General features: G+C 42.0%; 1 protein-coding gene across 8 annotated transcripts in view; it reads left to right on the forward strand.

Annotated features, from left to right (window-relative positions):
• Nucleotides 1–22,249, forward strand: part of slc2a9l2 (solute carrier family 2 member 9, like 2) — a 368,855-nt gene that overhangs the window by 177,297 nt on the left and 169,309 nt on the right. For all 8 annotated transcript variants that reach the window (XR_006312845.1, XR_006312847.1, XM_043698097.1 and 5 more), the window contains one exon: nucleotides 6,123–6,255. Coding sequence is in view for 6 of the 8 variants with exons in the window: in XM_043698097.1 (XP_043554032.1) it covers nucleotides 6,123–6,255 (133 nt within the window). In the remaining 2 variants the exon portion in view is untranslated. The remainder of the gene's footprint in view (nucleotides 1–6,122; nucleotides 6,256–22,249) is intronic.

The following is a 22,249-nucleotide window of genomic DNA, read 5'->3' on the forward strand; positions in this document are numbered from 1 at the left end:
TCCAAGGGCCGGTGCCTGGACCTGTTGATGGCCAGTTTGGCCAGGCCCAGGAGCAGACCCACGAGGAGGTCTTCAGACCTGCCCTCCTTCCTCCGTACCGGGTGCCCAAAGATCAGGAGCGTGGGACTGAAGTGCAACCAAAAGCAGAGGAGGAGGCTTTTAAGAAAATCCAAAAGGGAGTGCAAACGCCCACACCCAACATACACGTGGTCCACGGACTCCACAGCGCCACAGAACAAGCAGTTGGGTTGGGAGTCCGTGAACCACCGCAACACAGACCTTTTTTTTTTCTTTTTTGGTGTGAGACACAGTGAAAGACACAAAGTGCATGAATTTTTTTATTCAATTTCCACCACCAGGAAGATAGGAAAACACCCGGGTGGCCAGTGACAAACACTGCCCTTCACATCAAAGGGCAGTGCTGTGTGATCAAAACAGTGAAGGGGAGGGTAGGGACTAAATCAAAATAGAATTGGAGGGAGAAATGATGCACTCCACTCCCTGCGGCGCCCACCTCTCCCTGAACAACTCCAGGGTGTTGGTCGACACCGCGTGCTCCTTCTCCAAGGACACCCGGACTCTAACGTAACCATGGAAGAGGGCAGGCAGTCGGCCCTAACGACTCCCTCCACGGCCCGCTGCCTGGACCTGTTGATGGCCATTTTGGCCAGGCCCAGGAGCAGACCCACGAGGAGGTCTTCAGACCTGCCCTCCTTCCTCCGTACCGGGTGTCCAAAGATCAGGAGCGTGGGACTGAAGTGCAGCCAAAAACAGAGGAGAAGGTTTTTCAGAAAATCAAAAAGGGAGTGCAAACGCCCACACCCAACATACACGTGGTCCATGGACTCCACAGCGCCACAGAACAAGCAGTTGGGCTGGGAGTCCATGAACCACTGCAACACAGACCTTTTTTTTTCTTTTTTTTTCTTTTTTTTCTCTTTTTTTAATTATTTTTTTTCCCCCCAGCACCCATGGTGTATGTGTGCAGGTGTGAGACACAGTGAAAGACACAAAGTGCACGAATCTTTATTAACACAGACCTTTTTATTTTACTTTTTTATTTTTTTTTATATATTAACCCCCACACTACCACCTAAGTGCGGTAGTGCTTATTTTTTCCCCAGCACCCATGGTGTGTGTATATACGTGTGAGACACAGTGAAAGACACAAAGTGCATGAATCTTTATTCAAATTCCACCACCAGGAAGATAGGAAAACACCCGGGTGGCCAGTAACAAACACTGCCCTTCACATCAAAGGGCAGTGCTGTGTGATCAAAACAGTGAAGGGGAGGGTAGGTACTAAATCAAAATAGAGTTGGAGGGAGAAATGATGCACTCCACTCCCTGCGGCGCCCACCTCTCCCTGAACAACTCCTGAGTATTGGTCGACACCGCATGCTCCTTCTCCAAGGACACCCGGGTTCTAACGTAACCGCGGAAGAGGGGCAGGCAGTCGGCCCTAAACACTTCCTCCATGGCCCGCTGCCTGAACCTGTTGATGGCCAGTTTGGCCAGGCCCAGGAGCAGACACACGAGGAGGTCTTCAGACCTGCCCTCCTTCGTCCGTACCAGGTGCCCAAAGATCAGGAGCGTGGGACTGAAGTGCAGCCAAAAACAGAGGAGAAGGTTTTTCAGAAAATCAAAAAGGGAGTGCAAATGCCCACACCCAACATACACGTGGTCCATGGACCCAAAGCGCCACAGAACAAGCAGTTGGGCTGGGAGTCCGTGAACCACCGCAACACAGACCTTTTTTTTTTCTTTTTTTTCTTCTTTTTTTTCTCTTTTTTTATTTTTTTTTCCCCCCAGCACCCATGGTGTACGTGTGCAGGTGTGAGACACAGTGAAAGACACAAAGTGCATGAATCTTTATTAAAACAGACCTTTTTTTTTATTTTTTATTTTTTTATTTTTTTTAATTTTTTTTATTTTAACCCCCACACTACCACCTAAGTGCGGTAGTGCTTATTGTTTTTTTTCCCCAGCACCCATGGTGTGTGTGTGCAGGTGTGAGACACAGTGAAAGACACAAAGTGCACGAATCTTTATTCAAATTCCACCACCAGGAAGATAGGAAAACACCGTGAACCACCGCAACACAGACCTTTTTTTTTATTTTTTTTATTTTTTTTTTATTTTTTTTCGCTTTTTTTTAATTTTTACTTGTCAACCAGGGCTCCCTGATTGGATTAGATTAATAGCTCCAATCAGATAATTCCTATTTGATGATGTCTATCCAGCTGACCTAGTTACAATCACTACAGATTCAACAGTAATGTGAGCTGTGGCTGACCTGCTCATCACTAAAAAGTTAAATAATTTTGGAAAAGAGAAAACAAAGCCTTTAAGACAGATAAGCTTTGTGAGTTATGTAGCTTTCATTGCTGGGCAAATGCTGTTTGGATGAGATGGGATCTATGTGTTGAAGCTTGTCGAGCAACTCTTCAGTGAAGTTGGTTCCTGTTTTGTCAGGGCCTCTGTCCATCCAGCATTCGAGGATTTGAGCTATAGGGAGAGGTTGAATAGGCTGGGGCTGTTTTCCTTGGAGTGTTGGAGGCTGAGGGGTGACCTGATAGAGGTTTATAAAATCATGAGGAGCATGGATAGGATAAATAGACAAGGTCTTTTCTCAGGGGTGGGGGAGTCCAGAACTAGAGGACATAGGTTTAGGGTGAGAGGGGAAAGATATAAAAGAGACCTAAGAGGCAACTTTTTCACGCAGAGGGTGGTCTGTCTATGGAATGAGCTGCCAGAGGATGTGGTGGAGGCTGGTACAATTGCAACATTTAAAAGACATCTGGATGGGTATATGAATAGAAGGGTTTAGAGGGATGTGGGCCAAGTGCTGGCAAGTGGGACTAGATTAGGTTAGGATATCTGGTCAGCATGGATGGGTTGGACCTTTTTATGTTTTAAGTATCCCTGCAGCTCCCTAAGTCCAAGCCTCACCCAGTGGTGACTGTAAACTTCAGTGCACTGTCTCTGCATTCAGGTAAATTGTCCGTGCTCATAGTAACTGCTAAGTCCAACAAAGAATCATGAACGGACATGAAATAAATGTAAAATTATTATAATAACAAGTGAAACTACAGAACTTTAATAAACAATCTTATTCTGTGACCTGGAGGACAATTACTTTGTTCCTCACAGCGTGAATTTGTTTGCAATTGCCAACATACAACAATTGACTTGTTGGATTTGAGGTATGTTGGCAGCAATGAGTTTATCTTTCCTTATTACCCGCCTGCTGTAACAACTATAAATGTACTGAAATGTTCAATATCCCACTCTTTGAATGCATAAATGAGAAATATTTCTTATTACCGAATAGATTGTGCATCTGAGCTTTGTAATGATAAAGCACTGTGACCTGTTACACTCTCAGCAAGAACAGAATGCTGCTACAAGAAGTACATTGAAATGATCTTTGGAAAGGAAAAGAATATCCAGGTGTAGTTAAACCGAATCAAACAACCTCTTCCAATGATCACATCAGCACAATATACAGCTTGAATTTCCTCAGATGTTCCATGCAACTCCTGCTGTGAGTCCAGAAGGAGATCAAGAAATCTTGCTGGAAAATGACAGATCCCACCAATTTTAGGATTTTCCTGTCAACATTGTAAGGAGCAGAAGGGCATTTGCACTGGCAATCAGGTGGAAGCTGTCAGGGGCAGCCACAGGTTGAAGCTGTTTGAGGCCGACCCTGCCCAATGAGTGAGCTGCCCAGATAGGCATGTGTGAGCCATACTGGGTAGGGACACTAGTCAGGATGTTTGACCAGAAATCCTGTAGAAAACATCCTAGAAAGAAAAAAAGACTGTTCTTAAAAAAAAAACAGTAATACTTGGAAATGAATGTACTGGTCATGCTGGAGCTCCATTTTGAAGTGCACAAAACGAGTCAAGCAGTATGTGTTATTTTGTAAGTTTTACTGACCTTTCATTCTGGAGTCAGTTGCTTGAAAAAAGGTTGACTTATGCCAGGAGTTGATGAGGTGCCTTCTCTGTTCCAGGGACAGGGACAGAGCTACCTCCTGAATGATGATCTTTGCAATTCCATGCAACAGGCTGGAAGGGAGTTTGTGTCTGTAATGGCTCAAACAGCCACTAGCTCCATTTATATTAGATTCCCTTCCATTGACCCTGCAAAATCTGGAAATAGCAACACTGGAGGGTGCAAGCTGGTGATTAATGTATTGTACTTTATTCTCATTTCATTACAATAGCTTTGCCTTTACAAAATGTGCTTGATGATTCTTTTCTTGCTTGGGGACCAGGAAAAACAAGGCCAGCTGTGCCTCGTATCATTTTTATTGATGTTGACAGCACGTGTGTGTGAAGGATGGGATGTGATGATGTTCTCATGTGACTTATATTGTGGTAGCAAATATTTGTAGGCTGTTGGAAAGTAAGTGGTCCACACATGTATTTATAGCAATCAGAGTAGGCCATTCAGCTCTTCAAATGCTCCAGCTGTCAGTGAGATTGCTGTTGAACCATGTCCTCACTCCACCAAGTTTAACTTAATGTCCTTTAAAATCAAACATCTGTCAATCTCGCATTTAAAATGATTAATCATCAAACACCTTCCACTATTTTGGGGAGAGAGGACCATAACCCTTACCATTTCAAGGTCCTTCTAGATTTCTCTCCCAAATGGTTCTGGTTTTCAAGGTTATGTTCTCTGGTTGTACATATGACCAGTCCAATCATTTAAATTAAGATACTCCTTAACCTCCACATTCTGTGGAATACCTGTTCTGATCAGTTGGCATTGTGCCCCTTCCCAGAGAAAAACTTTCTCAGATACATTGTCCAGACCTCTACCCCTGATCTAAACAGGACTTTGTATAACTGTAACACTGTCTCCTTCATGTTCTAACCCTAACAGTTAATGTACTAATATTTTTTGATTTTCTCTCCCCCTCTAGTTTTTTTTTGTCTACTTCAGCAGCTTCATTAGTTGACTGTGGGACTACTGATTTTTCACTGGTGGAGAACCTCGTATTAATCCAGCTGTCTTGCAAAACTGCCCTTCGTCATTAATTGGACAGGGTTCCTGGACAGGACTGCCAAATCAATTACTTTCTCAAAAATGTCCTAAACTCCTGGTGTTGTTTTGTATGCATTTCCTTCTGATAGGATTAGGGCTCAGGAATTAAAGACCTCTCCCACCCCAGTTATACTCTCTTTCACCTTCTTCTATCAGGCAGAAGAGACAAAAGTTTTTAAAAAATGTACCAACAGATTCAAGAACAGTTTCTTCCCTGCTATTATCAGACTTTTGAACAAACCTCTTATTTATTAGAGTTGATCTTTCTGTGCACTTTCTCTGCAGCTATACCACTATATTCTGCATTTTGTTCTCTTACCCTGATGTAGTTATGTCGAGCTACAGCATCATAGAATAAGATAGCACAGAAACAGGCCCTTCAGCCCAAACTAGTCAATGTTGACCATGGTGCCCACTCAGCTACTTCCAATTGCCCGCATTTGGTCTGTAATCCCTTTAAACCCTTCGCATCCATGTATCTATCCAAATGTTTAAAAATGTTACTATTGTACCTGCGTCAACCACTTTCTCTGGCACCCCATTCCATATATGCACTACTCTCTGCATGAAGATGTTGCCCCTCAGGTCCATCTTAATCTTTCCCTCTCAGGTTAAACCTATGCCTTCGAGTTTTTGATTCCTCAACCCTGGGGAAAAAAGACAAATGCATTCATCCTATCTATGCCCCACATGATTTTACACACCTCAATAAGGTCATCCCTCATTCTCCTACATTCCAAGAAGTAAAGTCCTCTCCTGGCCAACCTCTCCCTATAACTCAGGCCTACCAGTCCTGGCAACATCCTTGTAAATCTTCTTTGCACTCTTTCCAGTTTAACTATGTCAGGTATGATTTGCCTGGATAGCATGCAAAACAATACTTTTCACTGTATCTCAGTACGTGTCACAATAATAAATCCAATCAAAGTTCAACCTGTTAACCCTTTTTCTTCGCTTCATGGAAGTTGCATATCTGCTGTGTATTTCTGCCATTTTCAGTTTTTACTATTAATATTTAATGTTCTTTGGAGTGTAATGCTGGTTATATTTTCTATCTCTTCAAGGAGTCAAGTTGGCCATTAATGTTTGGGCTTAATGCAGTTCCAGCTGTGATTCAACTTGCTGTTCTTCCATTCCTTCCCGAAAGCCCTCGGTACTTGCTGTTTGAAAAGAATGATGTTTCTCAAGCCAAGAAAGGTAAATCCAACACATTTGATTTTGAGAAGTATGTTTACAAAAAATCTATGTGAAGAGCCATGAAGTGCCTGTGTCAACTGTTACTTAATAGAGAAAAAAATGTTTCTGGTACATCTTGATGATATATCAAGACATACCTGACCAATTATAGACGTGTTTAACTTACAACTGTACTTCTCAAGAACACCAAGTATTAAGTCTTGATTAACATATTAACTTCTAACACAAAAGAAAATTGCACAGAATATCCAATGGATGATTTCAGTTTCTTATTTTAGGGAAGAGGAGAAAAATTTGTAAGAATTTTAGAACTCTATGTTCTTCTGACCATCCCTGTGGAATAGAAGTGAAGCAATTTCAATTTGAGTAGTGGAATGCAGCAGGATGACAGACTTGAAAAGCAATAAAATAGCAATATGATGCCAGGTTTGAAGCAAATGTAATATCTGTATGGAATAAAACATTACACAATAGATGCAATGGCCTGAATTTACCTCTGAATGTTGTGCCATTTTGACAGGAGGAAGTATAAATGTACATAATTTGTGTTGGAAATACAAGAAAGAATGCAACTTTACACAAGCATCAAGTGAGAGTGGAAGAGTGAAGATTTAAAGAGTGAGAAATTGAGAGTTAAAGTAGGAGAGATAGAAAAACAAAAGGGGATAAATGGAGTCTTTGTCCATTGGGACCAGGAATCTTGGAGACAGCATATGGGTGGATGTTTCAACCTTGTCATTGCTGATGCATGTGACCAAGAGTCAGCCATGACACCTTTTGTCTTTAGAAATTCCAGATGTTTAAGCTGAGCAATGTATCAGGATGGCTGATAGGAGACTAGGGCTATTCATTTCATGGTTATCTCCCATTACCTGGATACAGAAGTGGAGAGCAAAATCAATGAAGCAATGAGTACTACAGGAATAATGTTGCAACAAAACCTTGGTGTTATTCTGTTACCTGCAGAAGTTAGGAAAGCCTGATGCTGGTACATTTCAACAAGGGAATTATCGTGGCTTGCTGCATACTCTGTAATCTTAAGATTACAACTTTATTGTCAGTAGGCTCGTGTCTTCCAATTATAAAAGTTGGAAAGGAAGATGGTGCTGATATTCAATCTTCTGATCATTTTAGAGGCATTGTCGGGTAAATGGGTTGAAAAGAGACAACTTTCTTCCCAGCATTATTTTCCATGAGGCACATTACACCATAAGAAATAGGAGCAGGATTAGGCCATATGGCTGCTTGAGCCTGCCCCATCATTATTAAAATCTGAAAGGGACCTCAATTCCACTTTCCTACTGCAGTCCCTTAACCCCAATAGCTCTTGCCTCCTTGGAAAATCAAAAGGTGGTCTGGCAGCAATGTCGCTGGACGAGTAATTCAGAAACCCAGGTGAATTCTCTGCTGTGAGAACATGAGTTGACTTCCCAGCATGGCAGCTGGTGGAATTGAATTTGATTCATAAACAAAAGTTGGAATTGAAAGCTTGTCTCATTGATGGTGACCATCAAACTATCAGTGATAGTCATAAAGATTCACTTGGTTCACGAATCTCCTATAGGAAAGAGAATCTGTCATCCTTACCTGCTCTGGCCTACCTGTGTCTCCAGATCCACAACAATGTGATTGATTCTTAAGTAGCCTAATAATCCACTCAGTGCAAGGGTAATTAGGAATGGGCTAGGAGAAAGTGAGGATTGCAGATGCTGGAGATCAGAGCTGAAAATGTGTTGCTGGAAAAGCGCAGCAGGTCAGGCAGCATCCAAGGAGCAGGAGAATCGACGTTTCGGGCATAAGCCTGAAGAAGGGCTCATGCCCGAAACGTCGATTCTCCTGCTCCTTGGATGCTGCCTGACCTGCTGCGCTTTTCTAATTAGGAATGGGCAACATACACTGGAATTGCAAGCAACACCTACATCCCAAAAAAGAATAATAATGGACTGTCTAACTCAAGCTTGAAGATATTATGATCATTGCTCACTTAGGGAGTGAGTTCCAAATATGAATGAACCTCAGAGGGAAGAAATTACTTTTGATCTCAGTATTAAATGTGACTCCCCCCCTTATTTTGAAACTGGGTCCCCACAAATGGAAACATTCTCTCAGCATCTGCCCTGCCAAGCTCGTTCAGAATCTTCTATGCTTCAGTAAGGTCACCAAGAGGATAGATGAAGGCAGCGCACTAGGCGTTGTTGGCATGAACTTTAGCAAGGCCTTCAACAAGGTTCAGCATGGTAGACTGGTTAGTAAGGTTAGATAACATGGAATCCAGGGAGAGATAGCCAATTAGATATAAAATTGGCTTGACAGTAGGAGTCAGAGAGTGGTGATAGACGGTCGTTCTTCAAACTGGAGGCTGTGACCAGTGGTGTGCTGCAAGAATCAGTGTTGTTCATCATTTATGTAAAATATTTGGAGAATATAGGAAGTATAGTTAGTAAGTTTATGGATATCACCAAAATTGGTGCTGTAGTGGACAGTGAAGAAGGTTATCTAAGAGTACAACGGGATCTTAGTCAACTGGACCAGTGGGCCAAGGAAGGGAAAATGGAGTTCAATTTGGATAAATGTAAGGTGTCACATTTTGGTAAGATAAACCAGGGCAGGACTTACACAGTTAATGGTAGAGCCCTGGAGAGTGTTGTCAAACAGAGATGCAGATACATAGTTCTTTGGAAGTGGTGTCACAGGTAGACAGGGTGGTGAAGAAGGTGTTTAGCACATATGCCTTAATTGAGTACAGGAACTGGATGTCACGTTATGACTGTACAATACTTTGGTAAGACACATTTGGAGTAATGCATACAATTCTGGTTACCCTGCTATACGAACACTGTTACTAAACTAGAAAGGGCACAAAAAAGATTTACAAGGATGCTATTGAGACAGGAGGATTTGAGGAAAGATATAAAAAGGACGGAAGAGGCAACTTTTCATGCAGAGGTGGTGCGTGTATGGAATGAGCTGCCAGAGGAAGTGGTGGAGGCTGGTACAATTACAACATTTAAGAGGAAGGGTATGAATAGGAAGGGTTTAGAATGATATGGGCAAAATGCTGGAAAATGGGATGCAATTAATTTAGGATATCTGGTTGGCGTGGATAATTTGGACCAAACAGTTTGATTCTGTGCTGTGCAACTCTGTGACTTTGTGAGAGGCTGATAGGCTGAGAATTTTCCCTGGAGCATAGGAGGCTGATGGGTGACTTTTTATAGATTTATAAAATCATGAGAGGCATGGCTAGGGCTCCCAGGGTAGGGGAGTCCAAAACTAGAGGTTTAAGGTGAGGAGGAAAGATTTAAAGGGGACCTGAGAGACAACGTTTTCACACAGAGGTGGTGCGTGTATGGAATGAGCTGCCAGAGAAACTGGTAAAGATGGGTACACTTACAACATTTAAAAGATGTTTGGCAGGTACATAGATAGGAATGGTTTAGAGGAATGTGGGCAAATGGGTCTAGTTCGGTTTAGGAAACCTAGCTGGCAAGGACTAGGTTAGATTCCCGACAGTGTAGAAACAGGCCCTTTGGCCCAACAAGTCCACACCAATGCTCCAAAGAGTAACCCACCCAGACCCATTCCCATTCCCCTATCCTATGTTTGCCCCTGACTAATGCACCTAACACTATGGGCAATTTAGCATGGCCAACTCACCTCACCTGCACATCTTTGGATTGTGGGATGAAACCCACGCAGACACAGGGAGAATGTGCAAACTCCACACAGACAGTCACCTGAGGTGGGAATCAAACCCAGGTCCCTGATGCTGTGAGGTAGCAGTGCTAACCATTGAGCTACCGTGCCGACTAGTTGGGGTAAAGGGTCTGTTTCCATGCTGTATGACATTAAGATGTAAACTTGAATGGGAATAAATGTGTCTTTCCAATCAACTACAAAAAACAAAAAGCTGATACTTGTCCTTTGCCTCACTGTCAAGTAACTATTCTTCATCTCTGAGGTAGCCTTAGCGTCCTTTCAGAGGCATGCAAAAGATGAGACAGCTTATAAGGAAAAGTACAAGTATCCTTCATATAAAAGTCCACAACCTTTGATTTGATTTAGCAAATGTTTCCATTTTTTCAATATTGTCCCTTAGTTTTGCCTTTAATATGACTTTGTCATTGTATCTTAAGTGCTTCTCGCAATAAAGCCAGCCTAGTTAGTGCTACAGGAATGTCAGGGGACTTTGAGGTTGATTGCTGAAACTGTGCTATCATTTCAGTGCTGTTGGTGGTTTGATTGATATACTTCCAGTCTCATGTCTTGTGTAGGACTCAATAAAGCTCCCTTCTGTGTTGGCAATGGCTATGTTGATACAAGCATAATGTTTTGACCTGAGAACTGGTGACTTTGTGACCATTCCTTTCTGTTCACTAGTGTTGGACATAGGTTTGTTTTTCGTGATTTGCATGAGTGAATTGAGTAAACCAAGTTCTCAAGGCTTTGGGAATGTTCAGCATGTCTTTTCTGCCACTCGGAGGTGAACTGCTTCCTTAGAATCATTACCTGATGTTTTGATGTTGTCAAGATCTCCTAGTCTGTCCCACATCACTAGCTATTCTATAAGTCATGTCATGCTTTGTGGAATCCCCCCAATATATCTGTTGCCTGCAATACATGAGAGATACTTTCTCCATTGCCTGTATACCAAGATGTATGCTCCCAAGAGTGCTTAAAGCCTGGGCTTTTATGATGCCAGCTTTTAGCCAAGGACAGCCACTTCTGCTTTCTCCCAGGAGTAATAGCTGTTTTCTCATCATTATCTTTTGGTCCCCGCTGTTGCTTTGAGATTTAATCTGTGATGTATACTGTCATTTTTCAGAGTACATTGACTTGAGATAATGCCTGACTACACCAGGACAGAATGAGTTGGTACTATGGAGCTGCCATACTGTGCGCTAAGGCTTTTGTTTTCCAAAGGTGAAATTGCTATCGTTCTACTGGCTGCTCTCTCACTATAGAGAAACTGAGGGTCACCACACCTCAGGCAATGGGAGAGTTTTAAATAGAGAGCCCTTCATGGTAACCTCAGCTGGTGCGGGAATTGGACCCATTCAGTTGGTATTACTCTGCAGTGCTAACCACCCATCCAGCCAACTGAGCTAACCAACTCTCTTTTGCGAACAGGCTAGTGATCAGTCAAATTACTGTGGGCACTCCCTCCTATTGCAACCTGAACCTGTTGGCTTTCTTCTGAAACTGTCTTATCTGTGTCCTAAGAATGTACTGATCTTTCTCCTTAAAAGAGTTAGAAATATTTGGAATTATCTGCAATATTTGGAGTTGATTTGGAAAGGTCAACGGATCACCCAGATCAAAATTCTGCAAGACTACTGGATTCCCGAAATAGATAATCCTGTGAGCCCAAGTTCTCAGTTGAGGGTCTCAATTGTCCAGAAATAGCCCTTAATGATGTAAAATTAGGCCAGTCTTTGTCCTGATACATGTTTCTGGTGGGTAACGCTCCATATCAGGAGCATGGGCTAGTAAAATTCTTCTTAATAATAGATAGCACTGAGTGAAATTTGCATGCCAGGAGGACAATTTGAATATATCATCCCACAAAAGTGATCAGTAATAATTAATTGCAAATGAGCGCTCATTGAGAATGTCAAAGTCGCACGTGTATTGAGTTGTTAATGTTTGAAATTGGTGTGTGATAGCAGTTTCTTATAAATATTTTAGTCCTGGTTTCATTGTAGTTTATAACATCCACAAATGTGTCAATAGCAACATGTGAATCTCTTTCTTACAATCCTAAAGTACTTATGTGAAAAAACCTCTTTCAGCAACTCCATTAGACACCTTGCCTGATCAATTTTAAGTAAATTATTACTTTTTGGAATAACAGAAAATAATTCATAAGAATATTATGCATTTAAATGCTGTTATCAAAAGTTCTATTTTAAAAATTTTTTTTACTGTGATTTAGAAGATTCTTTTCTCTCTTCCCCAATCTAATTGATTGTTTTCTCATAAGACAATAAAATAGGTTTGACCTTAAGGTATGCAGACTAAATTGACAATTTAAGTGATACCAGTTTGGATCACTGCCAAATGATCATGCAGTAACATACGTTTTTATTGTTATTAAATCTGGGGTGAATATGCTGGTAACTTAACACTGACAAAAGTGTGACCAGTACGTTAGCTAGTTTGAAATGTAATATGGGCAGAAAAGTTAGGCATTTTGACCTTGAAGGCCTCTAACTCCTGTACTTATGTTGTGGATTTGCCTGCAGGCCTTTGCTGTCGTGAACATGCTCTGTCTAGTTCCTTGAAGGCCCAAAGCCTGTACAGGAAAATGTCTTTGATCATGAAAAGTTAAGTGTGACAAGGTCTGTAACTATGGTTGATGATGTAAAGATGGGTGTAACCAGACTTGTGTAGGTTCCTCATCTTCACTCTGTGCCTTTTTCCATTCTGTAACACTTCGCCATTCACATCTCCATGAGACAATAAACAAAGTCAGCAATTTGCTGACAATTGCCTTTGGTTAACTGTGAAATATGCCAAATGGAGACTAAACACACTAATCCCTGACATTAACTTTATCTCCGCTTGCCAAAATTAGACACTGCAATTTGACCTTAAATGCATTGAGCCATCGTCAGCTCCTGTGAAAGTTAGTGTTGGAAATTCTCTTTGTTTTCATTTTTCCTGCGCTGCTGAATCACTTGAAACAATTCACCAAAAATCTACCTTATAGTGATGTAGCAGACAATATCTTCAACAATTTAAAAAAGACATACCAGCCTGTCTTTTCTCCTGCCCTTGTCTCTCTGAATTGGGCCAAAGGCTTGGAAGTGGCCCATTTGGTAGTTTGTCATTGCTTTTGGAAGAATGACTGATCAAGTGACTTTCCTGTTGTATCTGTCTACCCCATCAGGCATGTTGGAAAGATTTGCAATCTGTTATTCAACCTGTATGGCCATGTTATAAATATACTTTGTGTAGCCATCATGTTCTGGAGTGGGATTTGAACTGGAGCTTCTTGCCCAGTGGTAAACACCCTCTGACTGCACTACTTGACTTCCCAAAAAAAATCCATGTAATAAGGATTAAGGATTGTCCTTCAACAATATGTGTGTTTGTGTATGTATGAATACATTATTAGTGCAGGTCATTAGTGCAGGTGCATTTCATTAACACTAATTCTCTATAACGTGATTGACGTCTTGGGGACACTTTCTAAAGGGTGAATTTTAAAGCGTGTATTGCCTATCGTGCGATTTCAGCCCCATTACTTTAAATGGTGCTGCTATTGCACAATTTTCTTCGAACACAGGATTACACGAGAACTACCCCATTATAGCAGACTGACTGACTGTGTATTTAAAGAAGCTATAACAAAGACACAGTAACCTCATGGAATACTTGGAATCCAAGTCATTTCTGAATTTCAGAATTTTCTGGATTACAAAATGATGTCAGAATGCTCCAGGCAAAAGTGTGTGAACTGGAAAACACTCTAAATATAAATACTTACCTAAAACATAAACCAGTAATTAAACATTTGCTAAAAGCATGTAGCATTTACATATATTAATATCATTTTGGAACTTGGATTTAAAATAGAAGCAGGTTGGTGTTGGTTACTTCTGTGAAGGGTTTTCTTTATAAAAATATTGAGGTTAGAGAGCTTATATGGATAATGATGAAATCTTGTACTTGTCATAAAGGTGATTGCGTTATGATATTTACAATAGGCATTATAAAGACGTAAGGCCATTCGACTTGTTTTCAGCTCAAAAGAATCATGGAATGAGCAAGTTTTTTTTAAGTTCCTTTCAGAAGCATGTTTTTTCAATTCTGTTCAGAAGGGACCAGGGTTCAGGTTAGAAGCAAGTTTAGTTTCTTTCCTAGGAATTTAGGGCAGTTCAGGAATGAGTTATCTCAGTGAAAACGTTTAGCTTGTGAAACTTCCAAACCAAGAGAATATGATTAGACATCTTCAGGTCACTAGCATTGAGAAAATTTATAAGATGTTTTCAGATTTATGGAAAGCTCATGTTAACAAATTTGGTGTGGGCTCATTGAATTATTTCCACAATACAATGGAAAGAACTGGCATGGAATCAAATAAATTAGATAAGCCAGCCCTGAGTCCAGAAAGAAAATTAGGTCCTCTCTTTGAACTGACCTGAACTCCGACAGAGAATGAGGTAAGTATGGCAGATGGTTATAGTCTGTCAAACATCCAAACAAAGAAGATTTGGTTAGAAATCTGCCGATGATTAGAACTGAGAAAGTTCTTAGATTCTCGGATTTGTGAAGATTTAGAGATACCAGTGTTGAACTGGGGTGTACAAAGTTAAAAATCACACAACACCAGGTTATAGTCCAACAGGTTTAATTGGAAGCATTAGCTTTCAGAGTGCTGCTCCTTCATCAGGTGGTTGTGGAGTACACAATTGTAAGACACAGAACTTATAGCAAAAGTTTACAGTGTCATGTAACTGAAATTATACATTGAAAAACACCTTGATTGTTTGTTAAGTCTCTCATCTGTTAGAATGACCATGGTAGTTTCACTTCTTCCATATGTAAATCACAAAACTTTTTAAAAAAGTTACATTCTCAGGTTAATTGTAACAATTGGTGTCAGCCAGATAAGATGTTGAAGGTGTTGGCCTCCTGTGTTCCCTGTCTGTGCCATAATGTTTAGACTGATTCTAATCTAAAAAGTGAGTTGACAGAGTCTTACATGGATTCATGCAGTTTTTGAGCAAAGTACAATCTAACTCTGCAAGTACAAATTCACCCCACAAAGGTATACATATATGTGTGCATGTGGGTTTTTGTGTGTGTCTGTCTGGGGTGGAGTTTTGGTGTGAGTGTAAAGTGTCTAAGTCTGGGAGAGGGTGTGTGTGTGTGTGTGTGTGTGTGTGTGTGTGTGCACCAACTGTTGGTAGCTGTATCACTGCTACAGCTTACGCCTTCACGGTTGCCAGGGGAAGAACATTTTCTAACAGTATAGTATCTATAACTTCGGGCTTCTTTCATTGCTACTTTTTCTTGTTTAGCATTAGATTCGTTTGGCACCCTCTGTTCAGCAGTTACACCAAATTGAGTATAGTCAGCAATGATGTTTTTCCATCATGTCTCCATATCCATATAGATTTATTATAGCCATTTACTATGGCTTCTGTTCCAGGAAGATCAAACTCCAGGGTGATGAGTATCTCATCGTATCTGCATTGATTTATTTTTATAGAGTCCCTATAGTGTGGAAGTAGGCCATTTGGCCCATCAAATCCACATCGACCCTCCAAACAGCATCCCACTCTTTACCTTATCTCTATAAGCCTACATTTCCATTGCTAACCCACATAGCATGCACATCTTTAGACATCTGTGGAAGGAAACACACATAGACATGGGGTGAACATGCATGCTCCACCCAGACAGTCATGCAAGAATGGAATTGAACCCATGTCACTGGCGCTGTGAGGCAGCACTGCTAACCATTGAGCCCAATACTCTTCAGGAATGGTGAAAATTCCAATAGCATGTTCAAACATCATCTTCAGAAGGATCTTCAGCTTTGATAAAGGGTCAGTTAGACTTGAAATGTCAGCTCTTTTCTCTCCTTACAGATGCTGCCAGACTACTGAGATTTTCCAGCATTTTCTCTTTTGGTTTCAGATTCCAGTAATTTGCTGTTATCTTCAGAAGGATCACTAGAATGTGATTAAAAACTGGTGTTTTTATCTAGCTTCACTATTCTATCATCCAGGATGATGAAGATTTTTGCCTTTACAAGTTATGGCAAAGTTGCTTTGATGGTTGGAATGGGGTAGAGAGATCTCCAAGGATTTATTTAAATCCTTTTGGTCAATGTATACACTTGGTTTTCAAGGTTAATTCACTCTGTTAATCCATTTTGAAGGAGTTGTCATTTTCTTAATTAGGCCTTATATTCACTGTGAATGCCTCCTAACCATGTGAATATTTCACTATGTTTCTCAGGATCTGTTCCATGCTCAATGGTTTAATGTGTTGCCACACTATCTTTTGGCGTGTTGAGGATTACCAATCAGAGCTGTAGATTTGCTCTGGTTGGCTTTTGCTTGCCATCGATGATCTGAAACTTCAATTCCTTGTTCAATTTACAGTGTTGGACTTTACCAAGTAACCTGTTCTTTCAGCACAACTATCATTTAGTCTCAACCTTTTTTCTGAGACCTTTAGTTTTGGATTAATTTCAAATGAGTTCATACAGGTCTGTTAAGGTGTTGCATGATGCACCTGACACTTTATGTCACCCTGGTGTTCTCATTCTGCAGTCATCATCATCTCAGTAGTGTCCAACCACATCTTAATTTTCGATTTGACTGAACCAATCTACTGCCTTATTCAGTGTGATTCATCTGAATCTTCATCATGTCTGTCCAGTGGCCCATCCAAGGGCAAAAAAGTACACCGAAACTCATACAGTACAGGTGAAATATACCTGCGTGCACCTTATGTGAACCTTAGGCATTAACTTACTGAGTGAGCTACAAATCCTGGCAAATGGGCCCCAAGGGCTCTTAACTACATTATGCAGCATCAGGATTCACTCCCATTAATGGGTTGTGATGCACAAGCAATGTATTACAGCCTAGAAAGATTCACCTTACATGTCAAAGTTGCAAGTTCCTTCCCTGTACCCATCGTCCACACGTGGTACAGGAACTGGTTATTTCAGGCCTTTGAGCAGAGAGTTTCGTGTAGCATGAGGATTAGCTAGGTTCTATAACTTCAATCTTGTAGTTGCAACTTAAATGACATTCACTCACATAGCTGGTGATGACAAGTTAAAATATATTTACAAATGTGGGAACTTACGTGCCTTCAGAATGTTATTATCTTTCCTCCCCTCTCCCTATGTCCTAGTACAGTTCCAGGTTCCACACCTGGGTTGGTGGCGGTCTGCCCTACGATGGGGCTGCTGATGGTCTTGGAGTTTTGCTGAGCCATGCCCTGGGGGCATTTGTGATGAGAGGTCCAGACATGCTGAGTGTGAGAGGCAGGAGCACCCTCCTTGGATGAAGGTGACAGGAAGGATAGAGATGGAAGGCCCAGAGTGTCTTGCTGGTTGGAGAGCATGATCTCTATGTGGTTCCTCCCCTCTCTAGGGATCTGCTGTCACTGTCCTGTCTCTTTGTGAGAAAGCGGCTCCTGCAGTCAGGTCAAGGTCCTTTGTAACACCCCTTGTTATAGAGTCATACAACTTGAAAACAGACCCTTCGGTCCAACTAATCTACAATGATTGTGTTCTTCCCAAACTAAACTAGTCCTGCGATTGGCCCATATCCCTCTAAATACTTCCAATTTTTGTGCTTGTCCAAATGTCTCTTACATGTTGTAATTGTACCTGTATCCACCACTTCCTCTGGCAGTTCTGTCCACACATTAACTATTCTCTATGTAAAAAAGATGCCCCTCATGTCCTTCTCTCACCTTAAAAATATGTTCCCTAGTCTTGAACTCTTCCACCCCAGGGAAGACCTTTGTTACTTACCTTATGTAGGCCCCTCATGATTTTATAAACCTCTATAAGGTCACCCTTCAACCTCCACTGCTCCAGTGAAAAAGAAATCCCGACCTGTTTTTGTAACTCAAACCCTCCATTCCCAACAACATCCTGCTCAATTATATCTGAACCCTCTCCAATTAAATAATACCTTTCCTATAATGTCACCTTGCCTTTGGTGCTAAGCACCCCAGGCTAGAGCAGTGGAATACAGTTCTGTGCATATCTCCAGCAGATACTGAGTGTGCCAGACCTGGCTGCCTGTCCATGGAGGTCCAGATATTCACATGCCAGAGGCAGCATGGTATAAGCAGTGTTGGTATAGATCTGCAGCGTTTGTGCCAGTTCGCCTAGTGTTTCTGACAGAGCTACCTGCTACTCCTGTGTCTACTAGTGCATTTGAATGATGTCCCTGATTGGTGACACCATGAAGCCTTCCCCTTCCTGAAGCTGAGCAAGGGCAGTCCTTCAAGCGCCAGCGACCTGGGGCATTTCCGTCTCAATTAGCTGCAGACAAGTGGCAGTGATGTGCTGACTAGCTCAAGCTCCAAAGCCTAATTGAACAAAAATGCTGAGATGCCAGTACCTGAGCTGGGAGAGGGTGCAGGAGGCATCCTTACTGGTGTATCCTCTGAGAGATCAGTAGCTTTTTCCTTTGAGCTGAAGGAAGAGATGTCTTGTGGGGCTGCGTCTTCAAACTGAGACTGCTGATCCTACTCATATCTGCAGTAGGCAGCAGAAAGAATGTGTTGCAAAGTTGATGTTCTGGCATAATAAATTCACAATGGTGATCATGGGAGAGGAGCACGGAGGCAGACAAGATTTCTCACAGTCGCAAGAAGGTTTCTCCACCCCCATAGGTCACAGTCCTCACCAGCAAGGACCTGGATCCTCTCATCAATGCAGGGTGGGGAGGGGTAAGGAGCTTGACTCTCTTTCTGCCCTATTACTGGCTGCTTTCTTCCAAGCTGAGATGAAGGGAAGGATTGTTTGAGCTAACATTGGTGGCTGGTACAAGTGGGGGGAGGTGGTGAGGTGAATGAGTACAAAGTGCAGAAGCCACGCAGGGTTAATAGGGCTGAGGTTGAGTTGCATAAGACCTTGTGAGGAAAGATGCGAATGCCTTTGTGCAGGAACCTTAGGTGAGAGGGGCTGCAATAGCAGAGTTAGAAGAGGTATGAGGTAGCAGAGAAAAGAGTCTGGCAGTCACCCTGTCATTCTTCCTACAGTACTGGGCATTTCTCCAAACCATGGAGACCTCAGTGACCTAGGTGTAATCTGGGACCAGCCTAATGTTGTAACTTCCACTGCTGGTCCTGGGGTAAGAGAATGGATCTTCTGTCCACCAAGAGCTCCAAAGCCCTGACTGCAAAGCAGAGCTTCAGTATTCTCCTAACTGCCATGCCTAAAGCAACTGACGGGGACTGTGCAGATGTGGACTGACAACACTTGACTGGGTGCACAACTGTGGTGTGAATAGGGTGGCAGTGTCAAGGATCCCAGGATATCCAAACAGAGGTGAGTACATTTGCTTACGACAAGTGAGGAAATAGACCATAAGGATGTGCAGACAATGAGTTTGGGAAGATAACACACAAAAAAAGTGTTCTCATGGAGAGAAACCTTCTGTGAAATTCACCAGAAAAGTTGCTTTTGATAAGGCTCAGCCTATGAAGTTCTATTCTGGTTTTTAAAGGGAGAATATGCATCTTTACCAGTTCCCCAAGGTCCTCGTAGCTATGGCTGACCAATTACATTATACTTCTTATGATAAACCTTCATGTTATCTAATAACAGTGCCTCTTGTGTGGATACTCTATGGTAGTGTAACTTGTACTACCCAGTCACCGGATAGGCTAAGGTAGCACAAAGATTCAGAAGAGTTGGTGGCAGTCAACTTTCTGAAGCAACCCTTGCCCAGTACCACGTCCTGTTAGAAGTGGCAAATACCACAAGGTGCCAGGAGTGGGCATGTGGGAAAATGCCACTGTAAATGTGCATTATTTGATGGTGGTGTTCTGTAACAGAGTACAGCTAACCCCCAATCAAGGTTCTTAATCACTAGTAACTTCACAATTTTGTCTGCTATTTTTGCTTCTCTGTCCATGAGTATTGCTGGTTTGAAAATACTTTGCCTGCTGTTCAAATTCCTCCCACTCCGTAATCTTATAATCAAGGTTTTCCAAAATCTTTGCTTGCCTTTCGATGTCCCACTTGCATTTCTTTTGTGCATTTGAAATTATCTGAGGTCTTATCCTGATTGCTTAGTCTTCACTTCTCAGCTGCGTTTATTGAATTCTGGTTTAACTTTAGCTCCTGGCTGGAGAGGATTGATTTTTACTCCAGTTGGCATCCTACTTTGTCCTGCGCTTTCAGTCAGTGCTGCAACTTGGGCTATAGGTGTCAGCATAAGCTGTTTGCTCCTTTATCACTAAGCAAAGCTCGTCAACTCTTGCTGTAATGTAACACTCCTTTATTTACATCTCTTCATAGTAGGTTCTCAAATACAGCTGTCTAGTGTAGTATCTAAGACCTCTCCCTTCACATGATCATTCAAGACTGGTGTCTTCACTTTTACTGCCATCAGAGTCTTCGGCGGTTCGGTGTGGACTTGTTGGGCCGAAGGGCCTGTTTCCACACTGTAAGTAATCTAATCAAATCTAATAGAATAGCCTTCATTGTCACATATACTCAATGAGTATTGTGAAACATTTATACATCGCCAATTACAGTTCTGACTTAAATACAAGAGTCCTTAGGGACAGCTTCTTTAGTTACAAAATCTTGGGCAATAGAGAAATAAAACGTCCAGCATTACAGAAGTAAAAGTTCAGTCCAAAAGACCACTCTGGCACCTAGCTTCCAATGTGTGCTGGGCGTGGTTCCACACTGCATCGGCAACACATCACACCAGGGGCTCCCCTGGGAGGAGGCAGCTGCGTCAGGCCAGGAGTCATCACTTGTTGGAGGCCAGGAATCATCATTGTCCAGAGGCCAGAAGTTTTTTGTCGCTGGAGATTGTGAGTCGAAGACAGAAAATGGAGAACAAGAGGAGAAAAGCACTAAGAGAAAGAAAAAGACAAGAAAGGAAGAAGAATGGGTGGAGTGGATGAGCTCTGCTGGAGTGTTGTACTCTATCGCCATCTTGCAACAAAGTGGTAAGGGCCTGGGGAGTGTTACTGAGCAAGCAGAGTAGGTGCATAGTTCCTTGAAGGTGGAGTTGCAGTTAGACAGGATAGTGAAGAAGGCACTTGGTACACTGGTCTTTATTGGTCAGTGCATTGAGTATAGGAATTAGGACATTGTGTTGCACTGTACAGGACATTAGTTAGGTCATTTTTGGAATACTGCATTCAATTCTGATATAGGAAAGGCATTGTTAAACTTGAAAGTGTGAAGAAAAGATTTACAAGGATGTTAGTTATGGTTTAAGGGTTTGAGAGAGGCCGAATAGGCTGGAGCTAAGTTCCCTGGAATTTAGAGGTTGAGAAGTGACCTTACAGGGGTTTAGAAAATCATGAGGGGGTATGGATTGGGTAAATAGACGAGTTCTTTTCCCTGGGGTAGGGGAGTCCAGAACTAGAGAGCATAGGTTTAAGGTGAGACAAGAAAGATAAAAAAAGGACCAAAAGGGCAACTTTTTTATGTGTAGGGTGATGTGTGTATGGAATGAGCTGCCAGTGGAAGTGGTGGAGGCTGGTATAATTACAACATGTGAAAGGCATGTGGATGAGCCAAATGCTGGCAAATGGGACTAGATCAGTTTAGGGTATCTGGTTGACATGGATGAGTTCGACCAAAGGGTCTGTTTCCTTGCTGTGCAACTCTCTGTCTCTAAATCTTTTTAAACTGCCTTCTATATTTATTCTTCTGTGTAATAAACTTCTGTAATCTGTTGTTAAAGAACATCTGTGGATTTGTGTGAATCAGTGTCAGTAACTAACCACCACCTTAACAACAAAAAAGAAATAAAATCAAAGTCTAATCTATGAAGAGAGGTTTTATTCTGGGTTTATTTGACCCAGCAACATCTGACTTTTGGCCACAGCATTTGGCTTTCACCCAGATAATGAGGTAAAAACAATGAGGTAAAAACAAGGACTGCAGATGCTGAAAACCAGATTCTGGATTAGTGGTGCTGGAAGAGCACAGCAGTTCAGGCAGCATCCAAGCAGCAGCGAAATCGACATTTCGGCCAAAAGCCCTTCATCAGGCTATATTGGGGAGACAGGCCGCCTACTTGCGGAGCGTTTCAGAGAACACCTCTGGGACACCTGGACCAACCAACCCAACCACCCTGTGGCTCAACACTTCAACTCCCCCTCCCACTCCACCAAGGATATGCAGGTCTTTGGACTCCTCCATCGCCAGACCACAACAACACAACGGTTGGAGGAAGAGCGCCTCATCTTCCCCCTAGGAACCCTCCAACCACAAGGGATGAACACGGATTTCACCAGTTTCCTCATT

This window comes from Chiloscyllium plagiosum, chromosome 1 (genome assembly GCF_004010195.1).
Source record: "Chiloscyllium plagiosum isolate BGI_BamShark_2017 chromosome 1, ASM401019v2, whole genome shotgun sequence".
Taxonomy (NCBI): Eukaryota; Metazoa; Chordata; class Chondrichthyes; order Orectolobiformes; family Hemiscylliidae; genus Chiloscyllium; species Chiloscyllium plagiosum.